At 41.8% G+C, this 21,490-nt stretch overlaps 1 protein-coding gene across 2 annotated transcripts in view; it reads right to left on the bottom strand.

The window, feature by feature from the left end:
- Nucleotides 1-21,490, bottom strand: part of zfpm2a (zinc finger protein, FOG family member 2a) — a 118,491-nt gene that overhangs the window by 71,877 nt on the left and 25,124 nt on the right. For both annotated transcript variants that reach the window (XM_029451507.1, XM_029451508.1), the window contains exons 2-3: nt 14,042-14,200; nt 5,991-6,086 (exon numbers count right to left, since the gene is read on the bottom strand). In XM_029451507.1, coding sequence (XP_029307367.1) covers nt 5,991-6,086; nt 14,042-14,200 — 255 coding nt within the window. The remainder of the gene's footprint in view (nt 1-5,990; nt 6,087-14,041; nt 14,201-21,490) is intronic.

Raw genomic sequence — 21,490 nt, 5'->3', positions numbered from 1 at the left:
GAGCGTCTCCATGTTAATGCTAAACACACACATCAAATATTCAACCAATTACAGTGATACCTCTTAGAAAAACGTGTGCAGCTACAGCGCCTGGGAGGGTAAGCATTGCAGAACAAACATATTCAAAGAGCTAAAGAAAGACGCGAAGGGTGTCAAGTCCCTGGGGGCAGAAACACCGCCAGCAGCCGCGCTTTAAGTCAGCTTCATATTTAGCAACAGCTCCTCTGAATCTTTTGGACTTGTAAGTGTGAAATAGTAATCACAGTAAAAAAGATGGCATTGTTAAAGTGGACACAAATTCAGCTGAAATGTGGACAAAATGGTTGGAAGTGAATTATCTTATTAAGGGCATTCTCAGTGTGCCACATCCCACGTATCCACTCGAAACTAGAACCGAATATAGTGACATCTTCCTCAGATGATAAGAACAGTGATTGCATTTTGCCCTATTTTAGATTATATAACTAACAACCATGAAGTTCCTTCATAAAGCCTCTTAGTATAGCGGATCAGTGACTAAATTTGCATCAAGACGATGCAGCATCGGAGTACAGTGATTTGTCTAATCTCTTGTTGCATATTTCATCATTATAATCACACATTGTGAAAAAAGACATGCGTGTGTGTGTGTGTGTGTGTGTGGGGGGGGGTTCTCGACACACAGGTGATGCATATGGTATAAAGCCTTCATCAGCAATCTCTTCAGAAATAAAAGTACTTGGAAAAAGGCGGACAATGTTTACACATAGCACTTTGATTGCAATTAAATGTTTACATCACTCAGGGCCCAGAACTCCCCGAGAAGCTGATGATGGACTTTCATCATCACTATCAGCAATCTCAGTGTCATTCATGTTTTGTGAGACTTTTCTGAAGACTTTGAATAAACCCCTGGAGGAGCGAGATAAAACCTTCCTTTTCTGAGAGAGAATTGCCATGATGCACGTCCAAATTTCTTGATTACAAGACGAAGGGAGGAAAAAAATAAAACCTTGAATGAAAGCCTGCGCTGAAAGTTTTCAGTTTGCTGATATAACAGTCAAGTGTGTCTATAAGTCTACTTAAAACGCTTAGGTATCAGTGGAGACAGCTGCGACACCCTCGTCTTATGATTCTGTGGAGACAGTACACTATCAAACCTTTCATACCGTTCCCAAGCTACATTTCCGGTGACAAAAGCTTTGCGAAAGCCTCCTGAAGGATTCATCTATATCCTAATATTTCCAATCCAATTTAACTGGAGCAGCCGGAGTGGTCTGAGCACTAGTTTACCAATCTTTGCTTTCCAAGACTCTGTGTGCTGAAGGCTTGAGGGGTTCAATCAATGGCGCTTTGATCTCGGCTGGAACCATAATTATTTAACATTGTTACAAGGATTTCTCTAATCCATCCTACCATTAAATCCCTTTTACACCCTCATCTTCTGCAGCCTAATCTGCATCTGGGTGCTCCGTTTGTCTCCCTCTCTCATTTCGGCTCGCCCCTCCTTCCTTGACGACACCCTGACTTTATAATGGACTTGGGTGCTGAGTTAAAAAAATGCCTTGTTTACTGAGAGCAACCTGACTGAACTGTGTTCAAATGGGCTGTCGCTGTGCAAGAATTTAAAAGTTTTTCGCTGAATTTGTTCTGGAGTTTGGGTCCGTTTACTTTCAGTTCAGTTGGGGCCAAATGTTGAAAAGCTTCTGCAGCTAAAAAGCAAAAATATGAACATAATGAACTGTTGATTATAATTATACAGAATCACCATAAATGTCCACCTTCATTTTAGCATTTTCCCTTTAGAACGAGAAGTTTCTTTAGATGAACTGAGGGAATTTCAAAGTTCAGGTGCCTGATGCCCAAAAGGTTTAATCCCATCTGTTTATTTTGCTGATCACTTTGACTCCCAACAAAAAGGGCCCACTGTCTTTTGCAAATATTTGCGTGTCTGTGTTTCACCATGATATAAATAGCAGCATGGACGACCGCAAACATTTGTTGAGGCACCTGCCACAGTATCGTGGCCATCTGCTCCTCCAATTCTCCTAGCATGACATATGTGCATTAAACCTGAAATGGTTATTGTTTGGTTTTTTTTGAGACTGGAAGAATCGGCCAAAGACCCTTCTGGGTTGGCTGGAGTCAAAAATGAAACTCTCGAGTTTTTACATCTGAGTGAAGCTGTGTTTTCAGCGTGTGCATGTTTGATGTCTTGAAAAGAGAAATGAAGGAGGTGGGAGAAAATGTTTTTTTGGGTGGTGGTTGTGATGGGGGCTGTCTTTGCTTGTGCTCCGTCTGTGTCTGACCGTCAGGTAGATTCTCAGGGGGCCACTCCTTCAGCTGACCCCTGCCTCGCCCTGGCCGATGCCCAGCTGGCACCGGGGGCTGAGCAAGCTGGGCCACGCCGGCCGTCAGGGACAGCCAAGAGAGGAGATTTGTGGAGCAGGTGATCACATGGCTTCTGTCACACTCATCTCCTCCTTCTGTATCTCCTCCTCTGCTGTGCACCTTATTTTACGTGCAATATCTTAGATCTCCTGATGTCACTGAAAACTGACAGCTATAGTAGCATAAGTCAGTCTCCACAGCAAGGTCTTCAATAATGTACTATTGATATCACATCTGGAAAGCAACCCATGGTTAAAGTAAGGGACTTTCCGTGACTTTAAAGCCTGAAATAAAGATCAATTGAATTAATTTCAAAATATTAATAATGCTTGCATGTTGTTTGTTCATGTTGTCTATAATGTTCCGTGTGTTAAAGGGGCACTCCGCAGCTTAATATTGCACTCCCATAAAGCTGAGGGACTTATTTAAAAAGGAATGATGAGAATCAAAGCAGCAGAGCCTGAGATATCTTGACCGTAAGTATCGAGTGTCGCACTAAGTAACCCCTGCAGCACTGGATCTTACATTTCCCATAATGCAACTCAGTCGCATCTTTAGTTAGAGCCTCCAGTGTTGGTGTACTCAATATCGGTCTTGGTCTCGAGAACACTTTTTGAAGGTCTGGGTCTCGTTTCGGAATAAACCAAATTTCTTCTCGGCCTTGTTTCAGTCTCAGAGGACTCTGGCTTTTATTTCAAGAGCGGTCAAGACCACAACTGCGGGGATATTCCTAAATTGCTTGTGCATTATCTGATTTCTTTGTTAAAATCATTACTGTGAAAATGCAACCAATACTCATAACTCATAAAACATGGAACAGGAGTGTTGAATAAAGATGGTTAAGTTAATTTCAATCATTTTGAGTACCTATGGTGTGCATGTTGCACATTTCATGGTAACTGTGTTATGCAGTGCGGGACTTACACTGCCCTGACTTGATCTCGATATAAATATTTCTAAAGACTTGATTTTAGTCTGACAAGAGTATAATTATGTGCTGCATTAAAATAACTTCAAGTGTAGTGCTCTACAATCAGCGTACTGTTCACCAGTTGTATACAGCATGTAATCAGCCAAACTTCTTTACAACACAGACTGTGATATATGCCATTTCTACAGTTACAGTAAAGGCAGTAGACCTGTAATTTTGATGTTAATTAGTTTTTGGAAGTTTATAAAATAAGATTAACGTGACTGAAACACACGCTATTTTACAGGCAGAACTGGCAGGGATCATAATTACAGCCCTCTTAACAAACGCTGGATTTCCATGACTTTCATAAGGGGGTGTAGTTTACATGAACACGCATTTAGATAAGGCTGAGAACAAGTTCATTAGCAGAGTTAGCTAGCTAAAACACACCACTCCCAATTAGCCTTGAGCAGAGCGAGTGGGAGAGAATGAGAGAGACAGAGTCAGATTCCTATCACCGCCAGTCCGTGAAAATGAATAGAATAGCATGACACGCTATCTCCCAAATCAGTGGCTGATTGCGAAACATCCGTGACGAGAAATGAACACGAGACAGAAAGATCAGTGTGCAGATTTGCTTAAGGACATACTTGTGGAGAGACGAGGGGAGAGAAAGGGAACTCGCTGGGTGTTCCACATCAGAGACCCGGCACTCTGCACGGCGGAGAAGCTATCAGATTAATAGTGAGTCATTCTGTACGCTTCTCTGCTGTTACAGACAGAAAGACAATCAGAGAATAGGGGCCAATCGCGGACAGTACTTGACACGAGTTACTAAAGTGGAGATGAAATGCAGGGACAAAAAAAAAGTTCAATTAAAGGATGTAGATTGTAAAGGCTTTTGTTGTTACTCAGCAAAAGGGAAACGGTATGGAGGTGCTTCAATGGAATCACCAAAGCAGGTGGGCATGTTCCGAGTTAGCCCACCTCATTAAAAGGCTTCACTCTCTCTTTATGTAACGGCCATTACACATCCTATTCAGATGCACACACGGCGTGATTAAAAATTATCTGTTGGTGATCATAATCACACCTGGCTTAAATTTAAGCCAAAGAATAACAAAGAACTTTTGAATGCTGAACTATCGGAACATTTACAAAGAGATTAAAGGGTAGACAGTCTCAAACTAAATAAATTTGCTTTTAATCGCTTTGAACAGGAAGTCATGTCATTTCAAATGTCCCTATCTGATTGTCTGATTCCCCTCTTTATTCAAATTATAACATGCCCATCTGACTTTTCCGGCACAATGGGAAAAATTAAAAAGGGAAATGACCTTTCATGGCAGCCATGATGGGAGAGTGAATGGCATTATTATGCACCAAGATTAATTTCTGCCCACTCTAGGCTGCCTATTGAGAAAACAGAGGAGGGGCACGGATGCCTCAGTGTAAGTCTTGATATCATAGAGATGTCGAGAGAGTTACATCGGTGGTAACATGTTGATTAGGAACATCATTTATGTTTTTTTGATACACCTGGCTTGTTTGTTTATATTTCTATTCGCATGTGTCTGATGAAAACATGTGCCATACAGCAGAGATTAGGACACAGTGCTGAAGTCTTCTAACTGGATGTCACTTGATAACTTGCAACACTCAGGATGCTGGTTTAGTAAAACATGAAATGGGCATCATGTCTCACATCACCCCCTTTGCAGTTCAGCCATCCTCACTGTGTGCAAGAGACATCCACAAAACTCCAGTCTCTCTCCTCTCTCTGCGCTGCCTGTCCAGCAGTTTGTTTCTGAGCCTCTAATTCTCATTCTGATGGCTAAGTAGAAGGGGGAAGGATAATTACAGTCAGTCATACATCTAGTCATGCTACATCCATCCCTCCTTTTCAAAGCACTATTTTTAAGCTCAGCATTTTCTCGCCCAAAAAGGCCCTTTTTACCGCATGTGATGCCTTCTTTTTGTCATGGCCCCCATAGTTCTGAGCTGACCCCCTCAGCCCTGTCTCCTGACTGATCACAGTGATGGTTTATTACTGTCGTCCCAGCGTTCTTATCTTTAGCCAGCAATGCTCATTTCCTTCCCCAGATTTAAATGCAAATGTGAAATTTAATGATAAATGCATTATCTGATAGGTGCGATAACACTGATTCACTGTCAGTATAAAATACACACCCCGGGGGGCTTCTAGCTAGCAAGCACAACTTGCCCAAATCCACTTTTTTTTCCTCCCTCTCTCTCTCTTCTTTTCTCTCTCTATCTTTCTTTCTTTCTTTTTTTTTTACATGTACCTGCAATAAATTCTTGAGGTCATTTTATGCATTAAAAAGGAATCATATTTTGTGTGTTCAGCAGTGTGGGTGCAGGCTATAGCTGAGCAGTAATTGCTGTTCAACTATCTTGTTCCACGTATTATCAATCACTTTGATGAAGTTACTTTTAGTAAAAGGGCAAAACAAGATTACAAATAAATGTATTGTAAACTCTTTAAAAAGCTACATCTGCATCACATTATAGCTTTCTTTAAAAAAAAAGAAAGAAAATAAGATAAAACTGCTCCTTCTGCGTAAGCCATTGTTGGTAATTGAATGTATTTCAGTTATTATACAGCATGCAGACTACTGAACCATGTGTCTCTTTAGTTGCTATGCAATACTTCTCTTGTGATATGTGATATGAAGACTTTTCTTACTTGGTCCATCCCATTCATCCTGTCCTGCGATGGGATGCCTGGTCTTCTCGCCCTGCCCGTCCGACTCTCCTGCTTCTCGGTTGCCGTCCTCCTCTCCTGCAAGGCAGAAAAAAGGCAGAAAAAAATGAAGTCTCATAAAGCACACAAGACAAAGTGAGAAGCACTCAATCCTAATGTAATGCTCAGACACCTGATTTAATTAAACACTGTATTATGGACTGCGCTGCCCGTCCAACGGGTAGATTCTTAGGACTTTGGATATTATCACAGCAAACATCAGTGTTGGGGAAGCTGCTTTGAAGGCACAGCTTTGAAAACTTCCAATTACTTCACACTGTAAGATGATGAGCTGAAGTAAAGCTCCCCTAGGGAGAAAACTAGTTTAGTTTACTGAAGCTACTTTGAAAATGTGATACAAAATTATAACGAAATATAATACAATACAGCCACATGCCAGCAGAAAATGCCACTCAGTTGAATTTTTTACACGAAGTTGTCCAAAACCAAAAAAATAAACTACCATTAACTTTCAGCCGGTTGGACGACTTGAGCGCTGGTCTAAACCACTTTAGCCTGTCGTCAGTTTTGTACCATCTGACTTGTACAATGCTAACAACTCAACTTGAAGCTTAGTACACAGAACGACCTGAACACTGGTCTGAACAATGGGCCTATGTTTTTACTTGTCAGAATGAAAGAGGTTCAGTTACAGTAGAGAAGCAATGGTAAGATATATTTATATATTCCTTTCTTTTTATGGCCCAACGTTTGTAGTTTAAAAAAATGGCAAAAAGTAATTTACCTACAAGAATAATTATGCAAATATGAATGTAGATGAACAACCAGAAAGCTACTGCAAAATGTAGTTAATTAAATGAGTTACTTCAATACTCCCCAACACTTGTATTGTACTTCTATCTCTTTTATTATTTGAGTGTCACACTCTGAAGTGAGCCGTTTCCATTGTGTGTTTTTGTGTATATATAGTTCTGTATGTATATTTGCAGTGAGCTCACTGGGTCCAGCTGCATACTTTTATGTAAAAGGAGTTCCCATGAGTGCATGCAGGAACAGGAGGAAGCCCCGTGGAACAGGAAGGAAAGCAATGTGTGGGAGAGAGGTGGCTATTTATTACTGTTTGATCTATTGTGGAGCGCGCTAGAATGTGTGTTATAGGATGTTGGGCTGATTTACAGTCTCGGGGCTCACACAGACCATGCTAAGGGGTATTTGGGTATCTCTCTCCAGGATGTAAGCGCTTAAAGACCTTGTTAAACAGACTCCGAGTGTGCAGCAGTATCACTGACTTGTTGAGCGCTCTAAGATGCACTTACTGTAGAAAAAAAAAGAAAATCTATTTTTACACGTCTACAGTAAGCACAGTTTGCACTCAATGTTTATAGACACATACAGTAAAGCAGTGCTTAGTAGGTTCCCCCTCGTGTGGTGCTCTGTATAAATCCAATGTGGCTGACACAGTGGTTGCACAGTGTCTCTCCAAACTCGGGGAAAGTAAGAGGAAATCTGCCTGGGGCGTGTAGTGGTAGTTGATAGTTTGTGGAGGAACATTTCTCTCACTTTTGTCACCATATCGTTTTCATCCCTTTGATGTTTTAAACCCAATAGTGAATGGTCAAGGACAGGCCTGGATTACTACAATGGATTACTACACTTCAAAAAAGGGATCAATGTGTAGATTGAAATGTGAATAAATTAGACAATATATGATAAAGATGTGCCTCGTACAGCACGTGCCTATAATAACAATCATAGCTATCACCAAATATGATCGGACATACACATATGTTGTTGTCACATGGTTGTTTACTACATCTGTATCTGATCCTCACCCCCCACAGCTTCCAAAAAGCATTTCAGAGTGTTAGTTATCACACTTCCAGCGACAACTGCCACAGGACACACACTACTTCACTGCAGAGCCGTCCGTCCTCAGTTAGGTTAATCTCCAGATCAAGCACACACACCATGCTTGTTTAGCTTTTTTTTTTACATGGCTCACTTCAAAGAAGGTAGCAAACATTGCCAAAAGGATGTCAGCTTTCTGCCTTGCACTAAAAGAGAAGATGTATACGAACAGAAAAGTGATACTGAAGGGAAGTCTGCAGAAAATGTCCTACTTACAGCACATGAGGTCATTATGACCCAGTTTTGCTTATGCAAGTGTCTGCTTGGGCTGGTGATTTCTCCCCCCCCCCACTCCTTCCCTTTCCCAGTATATTATCAGGGAGCCCACTCAACTCAATTTATTGTTGGGCCTGGAGAACATCTTTAGCATACTAGGCTCGTATTATGACGAGGATAACAAAAGACGTGTATCAACAGTTCCTTCCAATGGAGCGGAGTTTAAAAAAAGCTGGCGAGATAACATTAAAGGCACTACCTTGATCTCAGGCGAACATGTTAAGCCCTGTAACGAAACGTATTGGAAGTGTTTAATTACAGCCCGGGAAATGAAGCTACAAGATGATTCCTTAATTAAGCAGTGATTAAGGATTTTCTGCCTTCTATCTAACACAGTTTGCAATGCATTTTAAACACAATCGCTCAGGCAACCTCAGAGGGAACAATGTCACAGGGCTTTGATGAAGTTTCCTGCACAAATGTCACTAACAGAGGAAGAAGTGCTAGAGCAGCACTCCTTTGCTTACAGCATGGTTTGATAAAAAACCTGCAATAGAGAGGAATATGGAGAGTCATTTTTATGGTTTTAAACGACATAGGGATTCTGACCTTTTGATATAGAAACAGATTGAGGTGCTCCATTTCATTCACATAGGTCCACTATAAGTAATGGAGATTCTGCCTTGTTTCATCATTTGAATTGAAACCCTCTGCTGTCTTATCAAGGAGAGACAGATTGTCAATGATCATCCTCTACATTATCACCTAGATCATAATTTACATCTGGCTTAGGTTCCTTTCCCTGTGCAATCAAATGGAGATACTTAAGGTTGAGTGAGAGAAGGCTGAACAGAACAGAAGGGACGGAGGGGACGGGGGACGGGGGGGGGGGCAGGGGAGGCGAGGCGGCCTGCTGGGTGCAGGGTTGGCGGGCATGCAAGAGGAGCCAGTGAGCTGTTAAAATCAGCCCTATCGCTGCTCTATCAAAGGACAGCTCTCTAGCCAAATCGCAGTCACACGCAGCGTCTACGCATTCAGGTCAATAAGCTTATAGGCGATTTACACAAACAATTCCTGGAGCAAGGTAGCAACAAAGTCATATTGGCTTTTTCTCTCCCTTTTAGCATTGTCTCTTCCAAGGAAGCCCTTGAAAATGTCAATCTTTCGCATGCGACTTTAAGGAGCTCAGAGCACTCTAATCCTGACCACTGAGTCTAGAGACAGGTCGTAATTTCTGCAAAATGGAGTATAAGTATTTTTAAGTCTTCATATGAGATTGCACAGTTCTATATGTTACTGAATTGTAGGCTCGATGACTTGAACCCACTGCTACTTTTCTAAAGCCATTACAATCTTGCTAGTATTGGAGCTTGGCAATGATTTTCAGAATGCAATATTAGGGGGGGGTGCCCGCTATCCCCCGCACCACTCATAGCGCTCGTCAGTTGATATTGCATATTTGGTTGTTGATGCAGATTATGCTGCACCAGATAAAGTCAATTCCAGGAAGCAACCTTTTTCAACAAAGTCAAGCATAGCTGTAAGACTTCTCTGCTATCTGAAAAATAGGTTTGAATTGCAAGCAATTTGTGGCAGGCAGAGCACTCCAATGGAGGGAGGCTATTAGTGAAATGCCTTGCCACTGTCTCTTTAAATGCCAATAAATTCCCATCATTACAGAATCTGGCAGTTTTCCTCCCTGTCTGCAGCCTGGGTCTTTATCTCGCTCTGCCTCAGTCTCTGAGTATGTAGATCTGGCCCAGTTAGATTGTCATACTTAACAAACATTAATGATTAATTTCCTGCACTGAGTCAAATGGGGCTAAAGGGATGACTCGATTCATCTTATCGCACCACAAATTAGCATTTCCCCATATTCTCCAGCATCAACTGTGCATTAAAATTCCACATTTACCATTCTGTGCACTGGCAGCTGTGGCGAAAACGCCAAGGAGATCTTCCTCCTGTGTTGCTGACATTCTGATTACTTCTGTGTTACACAAAGAGTGGCATAATTAATTCTGCCACTTGTGTTAGTTACTGTGTGTCTCTGACCGCTGCAAGTCAAATCACTCGCCGAGAGGTTATTTGAGGGGTCAAGGTTGGGTTGTTATTTGCTATGTTAAGGACTGCGTGTGCAGTCCGGAGATTTTGCTCTTCACTTCCACTGTGATGAAATGTCTCTGCCTGCATCCTCCTTTGAGGAGGAGAGCGCAGAAGAGTGCAATATGTTCATATTAGTTGTGCTTGATGCATCCTGACACATAAACAATCACAACAGCATCAGAATCAAGTAGTTTGAGCTGGGGGAAAATCATTGTCGTATTACTTCACAACAAAGGTGTTTTACATTGAGGAAATTAGATACATGAGATGACATGTAAATTCACTGTCAGAGCTAACTAAGGAAGTCGTTTGTCAACAGACAACACTTGGAACGCACAAAGGGAACAGCTTGTGGCAACACCCTGTGCTGAACTTCACAGATAGCCAACAATAAAAGAGGGGGTGAAACAGCAAGGTGAAATTTCACAATTTCAGTAAAAAAAAAGATGCCACTGAGTATATAAAAAAGGTATCTTTCTTACAATTGTGGAGCCAGGTGTGTCAATAGAGTATAAATCTTTGCTGTAGAGTCCACTCTTCACAAGCAGAGCTCCATAAATGTGAAATTGAGCGTGCAGTGAGATTCTGTTTTAATCTCAGGAAAAGCCAAGGTTACTTCTTTAGATATGAGGTCTTTCTTCTCACAGAGCTCTCAATAGGTGAGCAGCTTTAATTCCATGTATATTCAGACACAACTCCTCCTCTCTGAGGCTCTACTGTTCCACCAAGCTGCTTCATTTCACACCCAATTGTATATTGTTTCAGCAACATTAAGTTCATCAGTCAGTCAGTGACGCGCAACTGTCACTGTCACAGTGTAGGCCTACACAGTTTCCTTTATTATTGATAATGTTGATACGTTGTTCCCAACATACTTGTGAAGGACAGTCGTGGAAGGAGTCAGATCTTTTCTAAAAGTTTAAGGAGTAAAACCCATTAGTCTGCTACAAGTAAAAGTCCCGTATTATCATCATTAAAGTATTATCAAAATATGCTTAAAGCACAATGGACCCTTTCAAGTATGAATCCATATTTATGCCAGTTTGAACTATATTGACAAGTTCAACTAACCTGAATGAAAATGCATCATATATTATTTGATGATCATATGTTTTGTATCTAAAATCTGATCAACTAGTAACTCAAATGGTCTAATCACTGAACTAGAGTAAACAGTCTCCCTCTGAAATGTTAGGAATACTCAAATACAGTAAAGTGCTGTAAAAGTAACTCAAAATTGTACTTAAGTTACTTTCCACTGCTGAGGGGTTAGGGAAAAACATTGTTCTGCTACACAAATTAAACTTAATTTAGATAAATATTGTACATGCAATTGTTTTATTGTGAAATACAATTTGGGGGACTTTACCTTTTGGATCTCTAACAATGTTGTTACATAGAACAAGGATAATCACTCATAGACAAGACATAAACAGAGTCACAAGGAACCACTGATACAGATAATGCAACAGGGGCTTTGGAAGAAAATCTATTTGGAAATGTTTGTCACATTATTAATTCCATTACACTCACTGTACAAGGTTTCACATTTATGTTGTAGCAGTATGATACGTGATACCCCCAGCATCTTACAAACCACATCCATAACAATGCCAAAAACCATGGAGAGCCATGACACCATTAACTAAACAGGTTATAAAGGCAACCATCACCCACTTTCGAGGTTCCCAAGCCTCAGACCAAGATGGGACGTCAAGGTGCTCCATGCACTTATCTGGGGAGTCCCTTTTCTGCAAGGGTAAGGCAAACGACTGAGTCTTTGGTGGCATTCAACTTCTTGACCTTTGCGCCTTTAAGCGGCTTTGCTACTTCACCGCACTCTGATCAAAGTTAATAAGTGCTTCATATGTTAATGAAAATTGGTACTCCTCTTTGTGTTCCTACAGCTTTTTAATACCTATTATAGACGGAAACTTTTAATGGAGGTTTTAGGTCCCCCTGACAAGCCCATTTCAGAGAGTGACTACACAGATACAAGGCTAAGCTAAGACCAGAGAGTCACTGCTCAGTTGAGGAACCTTACACGGGAGACCTTATTCTCCGGGAAGCAGCAGAAGATAAAGGCCATGGGATGAGTGGCTGCTTTAAAACCCACGTTCAAGTCCGCACAGGGCTAATTACAGCACGCCATCACATTTGAGAGGGTTTAGTTAATCAAGGGGGCTCTCTTTTTCCTCCTATAGTCGAGGAATAACACACTTAAACCATTTAATGCCGCCAGGATTGCGTTCTGTTTAATTCACGGCAGTTTCACATAAGTGGGGTAAATTTAAGCCACTCCGACATTAGTTTTAAATAGATCTAATTGAGGAGAGGATCATGGGGGAAATGGCTACACCTGATGATTGCGCACAACTTGCCATGAGGAGAAAAGAAATGTGGATAGTACATCATTTAGGTCTTAGGAGGCAATGGGAGACTTAGCTTCTGTAAGCTTAGATAGCAAAGTAATAAAAAGAATCTGACTAGTAAGGCTTGTGTTTGACAAGGAACAGATTACCAGTTTCTCCAAAAAAGTACTATGTGACATCTGGGATTGCTATTTAGTGTTGACTTTATTCATAAACATGGCAGGGAGATTTGAGGTCCATCCTCACATGTTTATCCTAAACAATGGAAATATCAAACGGCTCTGACAAGGTTCTTTGAAGATTTTTAGAAGTTGTACTTTTTTTTCTAGCTTCAGCCACCAGTGTGTACCGCACCATCTATTTCATGGCTACTGGGTTATTACAAGACCATATATTCGACTTTGAAGTTTGTGTAAGGGACACATTACGATGGAGACAAAGGGTAAAGCAAACGAGGCGTTGCTGGTAATTGCAATTTCCGAACAATTGTGCCGTTCAACTTTTCCCGGAGAACAAAAGGAAAACATTATTGATACGATTACTGGGGCATAGCCTACCTGGAACATGAAAGATTTATTTTTCTTCAATAATGTAATCCCACGAGGCACATCAGTTTAGAAGTGTGAAGAAATAATTCTAAACAATTTTCCCTTTGAAAGGAGAAAGAAGAGGCAGACATTCAAAGCGTTGGTTCTTCATTAAAAAGTCAAATTTATGGCATCCGTGCGCCAGTAAGAGTGGGGACACCTGGGGTAGTGAATGCCACGCGACCGGGGGGTAGGAAGAGGTGGGGGTGGGGGAGTTAGGGGGGAGGGAGGCGGGACAAGTCTGTCATCTTCACACTGTAACCTGGAGCAGACCACAAATTAGCTCCTGTGATGGCAAGGTGTGACCGAAATGAAACAAACATACAAAGAGGCAATCTAATTGAATTGGAGTTCAAAGGGGGCTCGGGCGCATTTGGCGATGCGAAGGCGCTTTATAGTGCTGGACCTCCGAGCAGTAGCAGGTGCTGCTGAGTGTTCACAGAGCTTCAGCGCCGGCTCAAAGGGAAGTGCTACGCTCTCCAGTGCATTGGTGTACGGTAGCACACCTTCACAGCACTATCACAGAGAGAGAGCCAGCATTCCCGATGCCATCTCTCTCTCAGATCAAACCACTGCTCTTGGGTGGATTGCTGGGATCAAATATCCCAATGGATAGTTTCAACTCTCTGCAGTGATGCGGGAGAAATTCTCTCATGGATAAAAGCTCTGCCAGGTTTGATTTGAACATGTTCAGGAATTTTATTAGAAGCCATTAGCAGTAGTTTTACTTATTTTTGATGCTTGGCACGAGGGTTGGCTAAACATATTGTCGCACATTAGGTATTAAGAAGAGCAAAGCACACTGTTCGGGGAGGACGGCTTAGAAGAAGTTAAGGATCCTCACCTTTGTTGCAGAAGTACTCCATGTCTTCACAGCTCATGTTCTCAGTCTCAAACTCGGCGGAGAAGTTCTCCTCCACCGAGAACTCGTCTTTGGCCAGGATCTCATTCTCCTCAGAGACGCACTCCTCTTCCTCTTCCTCCAGGCCATCCTCCAGAGGACCTGAGGGAACAGACACACACACACACACACACACACACACACACACACACACACACACACACACACACACACACACACACACGCACACACACACAGGGGAGATGTTCAGCGGTTTCATCACATCCTTCAGGCGCTCAAACAAAAAGAAATGAAATGTCTCCCTCTCCTTGGTTCTTTTGTTGAGATACCAAAAATGTAGATGCAACTTGGAAGCGCAGCGCAGCATTTCAGAATCTATGCTCTCCATGTTCAGACACTCACGTAGACAAAGATAAGACCATGTCAATAAAGAATATTATTTCACCATAACATTTCACAAAGGTCCTTCCATTATAGCTATTGAAAAAGCCCTGAGCGCTTTCTGAAAAACAAGCTGACTTGCAGCCAAGGTGAGCGTTGATGTTAATCCGCAATACCTGCAAAACAAAAGCTCACACAGACGAAGGGAGGGGGAAAAAAGTTCCTTTCCAGACTTTTCATTCAGGCATCAGCATGGGAGGAGGAAAGAAAATACTTTTATTAATTTGTTAGCCTTATCACAGGGTACAATGTTGATTTTCCATTTACATTCCATGCCTCCGGGTAATACACCAGTGCAATCTTAAAGGAGACACTTTTCCGTGTGATTAATGTTTTCCCCCCTCTGTGCAATATTATTTCTTTAAATCTAAATGATTTCAGAGTTTTGCTTGTAGCTGTACATCTCTTTGGGTATTTGCATATTACCATTTTTCTTCAATCAAGGGCGTTGATGGAATTACTGTACTGCTACCTGAATTGTATTAGTTCTGAAAAAACATCTCATCCGCCATTTGAATGTTATTAAGATAATGTGCATCTTGCGCACCTCTCCTTCCTTCCAAAACATGTCTGCACATGAATTACCATAGCAAAGAAGTGATGGAACGCTCAAAGTTTAAGGTTAGTTTATATTTGAAATAATCCAAAAAACCTGCGTCATTTCTTATTTAAAAAAAAGCAACTCCTTCTGGAGGTTTGTTTAAATATCAAAAGTGCTGCCATCACTGCCAGCGAGATGTGGATGCTGTCTCTGTTTCTGCCTGACACACATGTAGCAGCCTCTTATGCATCATTCTGCAGCTCAAACAGAGTACACTGATATCCTCTCGACACCTTTCAATGTGTTTGTTCTATTGTAGCGGGAGTGAGCCCCTCAGCTTTAATAAAGCAATAATTTCAGTTCAGAAAGTGGGGCTGGTGTGCCTCTCCTGTTTCTCTTTCTTCCCGCACCGAGCCTCATAAAAGACCCCCCTGATGTCCACAAACTGCTTGCTCTTTTCATTAGTCTTATAAATTACTCCTTTGTAGAGGCCTACATCTGCAGGAGCCCCGGACATGAAAAGAATTAGCACACAGATCTCTAATAGACACTGCAGAGGCAGAGTGCTGCTTTTAAATTAGGATACAGTTTTTATGATCTTATCTGATGCCTTCTGCTGATTCGCAGAGGAGTGAAGTGAGGCGTGAAGTGACTCGATGAGTCTACCATCGCTTAAGATGATACCGAGAGATAAATATCACAGTATCAAGGGGAGATTGTATGACTGGCGTTAAAAGCTCCTGCCAAGGCAATTGAGGACAGTGTGAAAGAAAGCGGGGAAATTCATTTCTATACACACACTCTGTACACATTCCATTACACAGCTGAATAAGAACTGTGTGTACAACTAAACGATTCTTCCTCTGTTGCCGGCAAATACAGCAGCACTATTGCACCATAGAAAATAGACCTACAGTGTAGCGTGATAATAAGGGTAAAGGGAGATTAAAGATAAACTTCATGGTCAATAAGACACAAAGATTAGGTAGATAAGATGAGATAGAATTGAGGTTTAATAGACTCAGAATAAGGGCATCTCACTTCCCCACTCTAACAGATAGTAACAAAATGGAGCTTTTTCAAACTGATAGAGATTCTTGAGGCCTTACTGAATATGGAAAAATGAAATACTCCACCCAGTCAGAGACATTAAAGGGGGTCTGATGGCTACTTCTTGGGCACTTGCGTAGATTACTAAAGTTTGTGCGCATTCTCACATGTTTAGTTTATTATACAGTATTCATTGCATGGAGAGACCTGAAATTATTTCAGAGACAGCAATGATAAGAATAATGACTTTCTAAACGACTAGCACCACACTCCTAACTCATTTTCTGATAGTGGCGTCCCTGCTATATTTAGTTGTGTACTGTTTAAAATCCTGTCACATTCACTGTGTGACCCGCGCTTGTTGGTGCATTTCTATAGGGTCTGCTGACGAATTGGGCCAGAGGAATGTCTGCTGCCTCACCCTCTTATCAAGCCTCCTCTGGAGTTCAGATGGCCAATGACACCGCGGAGAGCATTTCACGTCGCCACGGAAAACAACAAAGTCTGCTTTAAAATGGTGCGCTCATTAAAACAGACACAAGAATCTGTTTTGGAAACATCCTATGTGGTGTCTTTCTCTTATTGCATCTGTATTGTCCTTGTAATATAATCTTCAGACCTGCTTTGCTTCAGTGTCTTAAACTAGTATTCTGTTTACATGAGAACAATCAAGTCATTATTAAAAGGAAGCTCTTTTGAAGTTTTAAATCTAAGCTTTCAAAAACATCCATCAGTTACATTTATAAAAACCCTTTTCTGAACAAATCAGCGATTTTCAAAACTACACAAAAACCAAAAGCACAGTGGAATTCATTCGCCAATAAACAAAAAGTGAATCAACCACTATTTTGATTTTAAAAATGTGTCCTTTAAACAGCAGTTAACCTTTTCAGATTTTTTATTTGCCCAGCAGAACGGGCCCACGGGATCCTAAATAAATCTGAGGTCCCATGATGATAAGGGTATAATAATATTTAATTAATTATGAATAAATAAGAATGTTTCTGTTTCACAAAATTAAAAAGTATGACTTTTCTTTCATTTTTGCTTTTTGTTCTAATGAAATTCTGGATACCTGAACGTTTGCAAAAGGCCGTAATGTTTGGTGAGTCTGAGGAGAATTTGCTCGACTAAACCAAACATCCACTAATCATGGTAAATAATCATCAGATTAATAAAGGTCACAATTGATATTCTGTCTTATTATTAAGTCTGACAGCTGTCCAGGTGACACTTTCAAGTGATAATTCATGAGCTTTACTTTTTAGAAAAAGGCTTGGTTTGCTTAAATCATCGCTGCACAAAGATATCTGCTCAATTTTAAGAGGATGTTTTAGGAAACTGCTCCCTGTCTGAACTTCCTCTCAATCAGGGTCAGTGTCCAGGTATCCCTCCACCCCCACAGCCCCGTCATCCACACCCTCCGCCCTGAACTGTATCATCCGCATTCATCAGACTCTTCCTCTGCCGACCAGAGAAAGAAATCTCAGCCCTGTTCAAACAGTCATGCAGCAGGAGCAGCAGGCAGGAGCAGCCAATGCTAATAGAGACATTGGTAGCTGAATGCAGGCTTGATCACAGTGGCTCTTTTGTTCATGGCATGGCCTCTGTCTGATAGGGATCGGCCATGCGGAGTGGATCTCCGGAGAGGGATATGGTAATGCCCCCACTGAGTCTATAAAATGGGGTGATACTCTGAGACCATATGATGGACAGAGGATTAATGAGTCACAGAGGAAGGGGAGCAGGGAAGAGAGGAGTATGGACAGAGGTGGTGGAATGAGCATATCTTTCAGGAAAACACTCTGTACACGAGTCGGTGCCTCAGTGGACTAAAACAGAAAATGGAAAAAAAAACACAGCTATGCCTCCGAAACTCGCACTTAAAAATAAGGAGAGCTCTAAACAAATAAGTGTGTGTGTGCAAAAGTATACAAGCTAATTTCATGGCATGCTTTTTCAGACGTCCGCAATGTGGGGAGCTTGTGGCCGGGCTGTGATAGCGATACCGCACATTATCAGCAGCCTCCACAGTGTGATGTGTGGATCACAAACCTAGCCTCCTCTATAGCTCCCTAATTAGAGGTGAGGTAATTGAATCTGACAGAACAAAGCGGCAGATCTCTATAAGCATGGAAATCATTTTTTGCTCCCACCTATACAGTTTCTCATCCAAAAGGTCCATTGAAAATGTGTCCAAGCTGGCCTGGGGATAAAACGCAGCACCTGAGACTAAACATGAATGCATAATGCAGCCCTAAAATCCAACAGGGCCACACCGCTCAACCTCTGCCAAATGCGACTGCTCCTTTGTGCCAGCACTGATACTGGGCCTTCCTCACTTCCAGGTGAACACACACATACAACTTCTGCGGGGGGAGGAAGTGTGGACTTTGTCTCAAGTTACAAGTAATTGTACGCAGTGAGCCAGGTTGGCTTGGATACATATTCATATGTTTACCTCCAGAGCTGGAGAAAAACACTAGCTCTCTGACCGCAAAGTGTGGAAATAGAAAAAACTGTTATGTCTCCTCTTGTACGAGAAGCATAGACTGTGTATAAGAAGCGGACGTGGTCACCCCTACGTCACCCCTACGTCACCCATTTGTTTATGAACTACCGTTTTGAAGCCTTGAGTTTGGTGTTTTGGTCGTCGTCATCTTTTCTCATCTTTTTTTAACCAGAAGTTACACGAGAGGATGGAGCTCAGAACAACTGAAGACATTTTTAGGTGACCAAAACGTTACAATTAAACTAAGACAATATCGCAATCACAAGGTAGCCACAACCTAAAGCACACACTGCTTTATCGTCTGTTTTACTCTAAATGGAAACATCATTTACTAAATGAACGTCATGCTGTATTGAGGAAGGCTTGAAACTAGTGATTGAGAACATAAACTCGTTAGGAAAATGTTTACTGAGGTAATAAATCAAGCGAGACGTCGGGTAATTTTCAAATAGACTCCTATGCAGTCGGAGTTCTTTGCAACCAGTGGAGTCGCCCCCTGCTGGCTATTACAGATAATGTAAGTTTAAGGCACTTAATCAGAGGTTGCCTCCTGACGAACACTTGTGAAGGCTGAGAGAGAAGAGAAAGAGAAGGAGGAGAAAGTGGAGAGAGGCAAGGAGAGACTGGGGGCCATACTCTCTCCTCAGCTCTAATGACCTTTGGGAAGCAGAGGGCTCCCTCAGCCTTGGAGGAGACGTACTGTATATGTTACAGGGCTCAAGCCTCTAATTTAATCCTTGATCACTGTAATGAAATAGATACCATTTGTGCAACTCTTAATAGCTTAATATGCTACAGGAACCCTCAAAGGAATTTTTCATTTCTAACATCTTTTTTTCATACTGCGTAAATGGTACCAAGAAAAAGAACCCTTTTTCCAAGTTGTACACTGTGATCAAACTAAATGTGGAGCTAATGCCGTAACACAAGTCAAAAGTAAATTACCATTTGTATTTTGTCTGTGAATGGCTGCTTGTGTGCGAGTGTGTGTGTGTGTGTGTGTGTGTGTGTGTGTGTGTGTGTGTGTGTGTGTGTGTGTGTGCGTGTGCGCTGGGAGGAGCGCAGAACAGCTTCAGTGGAGACTGATGTGTTCTCAGAGCTGCAGTCTGTGACCAAGAATAAGCGATGGTATTGTTTAACTTGATTTTCCGGTTGCTAAGCAATGTAATTCTCGTGATTAGAAATGGCTGCCTTCCTAAATTCGGGTACTTACAATCAACAGTCAACAAACTGCTTGAAAACTCAGCACCAACGCTCGTCTGGAAATTGCGGTGAAAAGGAGGGAAGGGGGATGAATAAATGTATTCACATCCTTGTAAACCACACACACACACACACACACACACACACACACACACACACACACATACACACACACACACACACACACACACACACACACACACACACGTATGAGCGCACACTCTCTTCTGTGAGGCTGCACCGCTAGAGATGACAAGGCATCTAAATGCAATCTGATGACATCATGCATTTAGATGGCCCACTAAGTTTACATTACTGTACATTTATGCTTCATGCAGTAAGATTTAGACACACCCATCGGCTGGGAAAAAAAAGTATTGCAGTCAATATCACTGTCTCCGTGTTTCTCATGTGAAAGTGTTGCACAGATGCAGAATAAGAGATTATTTTTGTTCACATTTCTCAAATACTGCTAACATAATTGTAGTATCTTATTCCAATCAGACACAACGTTGGATCCCAGCATGTTTGCGGAGTTGCTAAGTTCTGTGTTGTTGCGCCCAGTGTTTCTGTCTGGACTGTTGAAGGGGAATAACACGCTCTTACTTCTTTATCCAATGAATTGGAATTGGAATGGCATGAAAACATGCTGGCATTTGACTATGCCATTAAAATGCTGGAGGCACCTCTGAGCGTGCCCGAGGGCTTCAGCAGATGCCAGCCAGTTTCTCTGTGGAGTTAGCTGGGTCCTGCTTCACTCTACTGCCTCGACTTGCCTCTCTAGAGTTTACAGAGACACACACACACGCACACACACGCACAAACGTGTGGACACTGGGACAACGTTTGGTCCATAAAAGTCACAAACCCTGTCCTATAAGTAGTATGGGCTTAGCTAATGCCTCTCTTGCAGTGTAACGTTTGCTTTGCAGGGGCATCGAACAGATTAAAATGCTGTTAAAATAGCCAGCCTGCTGTATTTAAGCATCCTGAGTCCTTCCTGTTACATTTACTTCTCCTCTGGCTGAGTGATTTATTAGTGTCATTCTGTTACTTATAAGGAAATAAAAGTTAACCATGTGCCTGTACAGCGGATGTGACAGCTGAAACAAAGCAGGTAAAATATGTGTGGTCTTAATTACTGGTTTATAAGCGAGCTTTTCACTCAAACGTTCACTTTTAATGAAGCCATTGAGTGAGGCTCCTCCAGGGAGCTATCATGGTTAAGTGGGGGCATCCATCTTCAGCCATTGGCTCGTCTGCAGACGAGTGGAGGCTCTGTCTACAGCACGCTCACCTCATATTGGCTCACTTTATCTCCACTAAGTAAAGTCTGTTGGAAGGTGCTAAAAGTGGTGAGAAAATACTTTTCTCCAGCAGCTCTGATGAGGAGGAGAGAGTTTTCATCCTGTAGCAGCAGCAGCAGGCTCTTCATTGTGTCTTAAGTGCTTCATAAGATGCTGCTGTTTAACCTGAAAAGCATCGTATTCATAACAATCAGTGGCCTGCGAGTCGGTGGAGGCTGGAATAGCAATATTGTGAACACTGCCTCTGCAACAATTAGCTTTTAGTCCAGCGCCATTTCAAATAATTTAATGGGGAGCATTCAGAAAAGGAAAAATGATTACTGTATCAAATAATGTAGATAAAACAATATTTCCCCATCAAGGAATTTCTATGAAAT

The sequence above is a fragment of the Cottoperca gobio genome, chromosome 16 (genome assembly GCF_900634415.1).
Source record: "Cottoperca gobio chromosome 16, fCotGob3.1, whole genome shotgun sequence".
Taxonomy (NCBI): Eukaryota; Metazoa; Chordata; class Actinopteri; order Perciformes; family Bovichtidae; genus Cottoperca; species Cottoperca gobio.
Note: the sequence above shows the minus strand (reverse complement) of the source record. Positions and strands in the feature narration are given on the sequence as shown.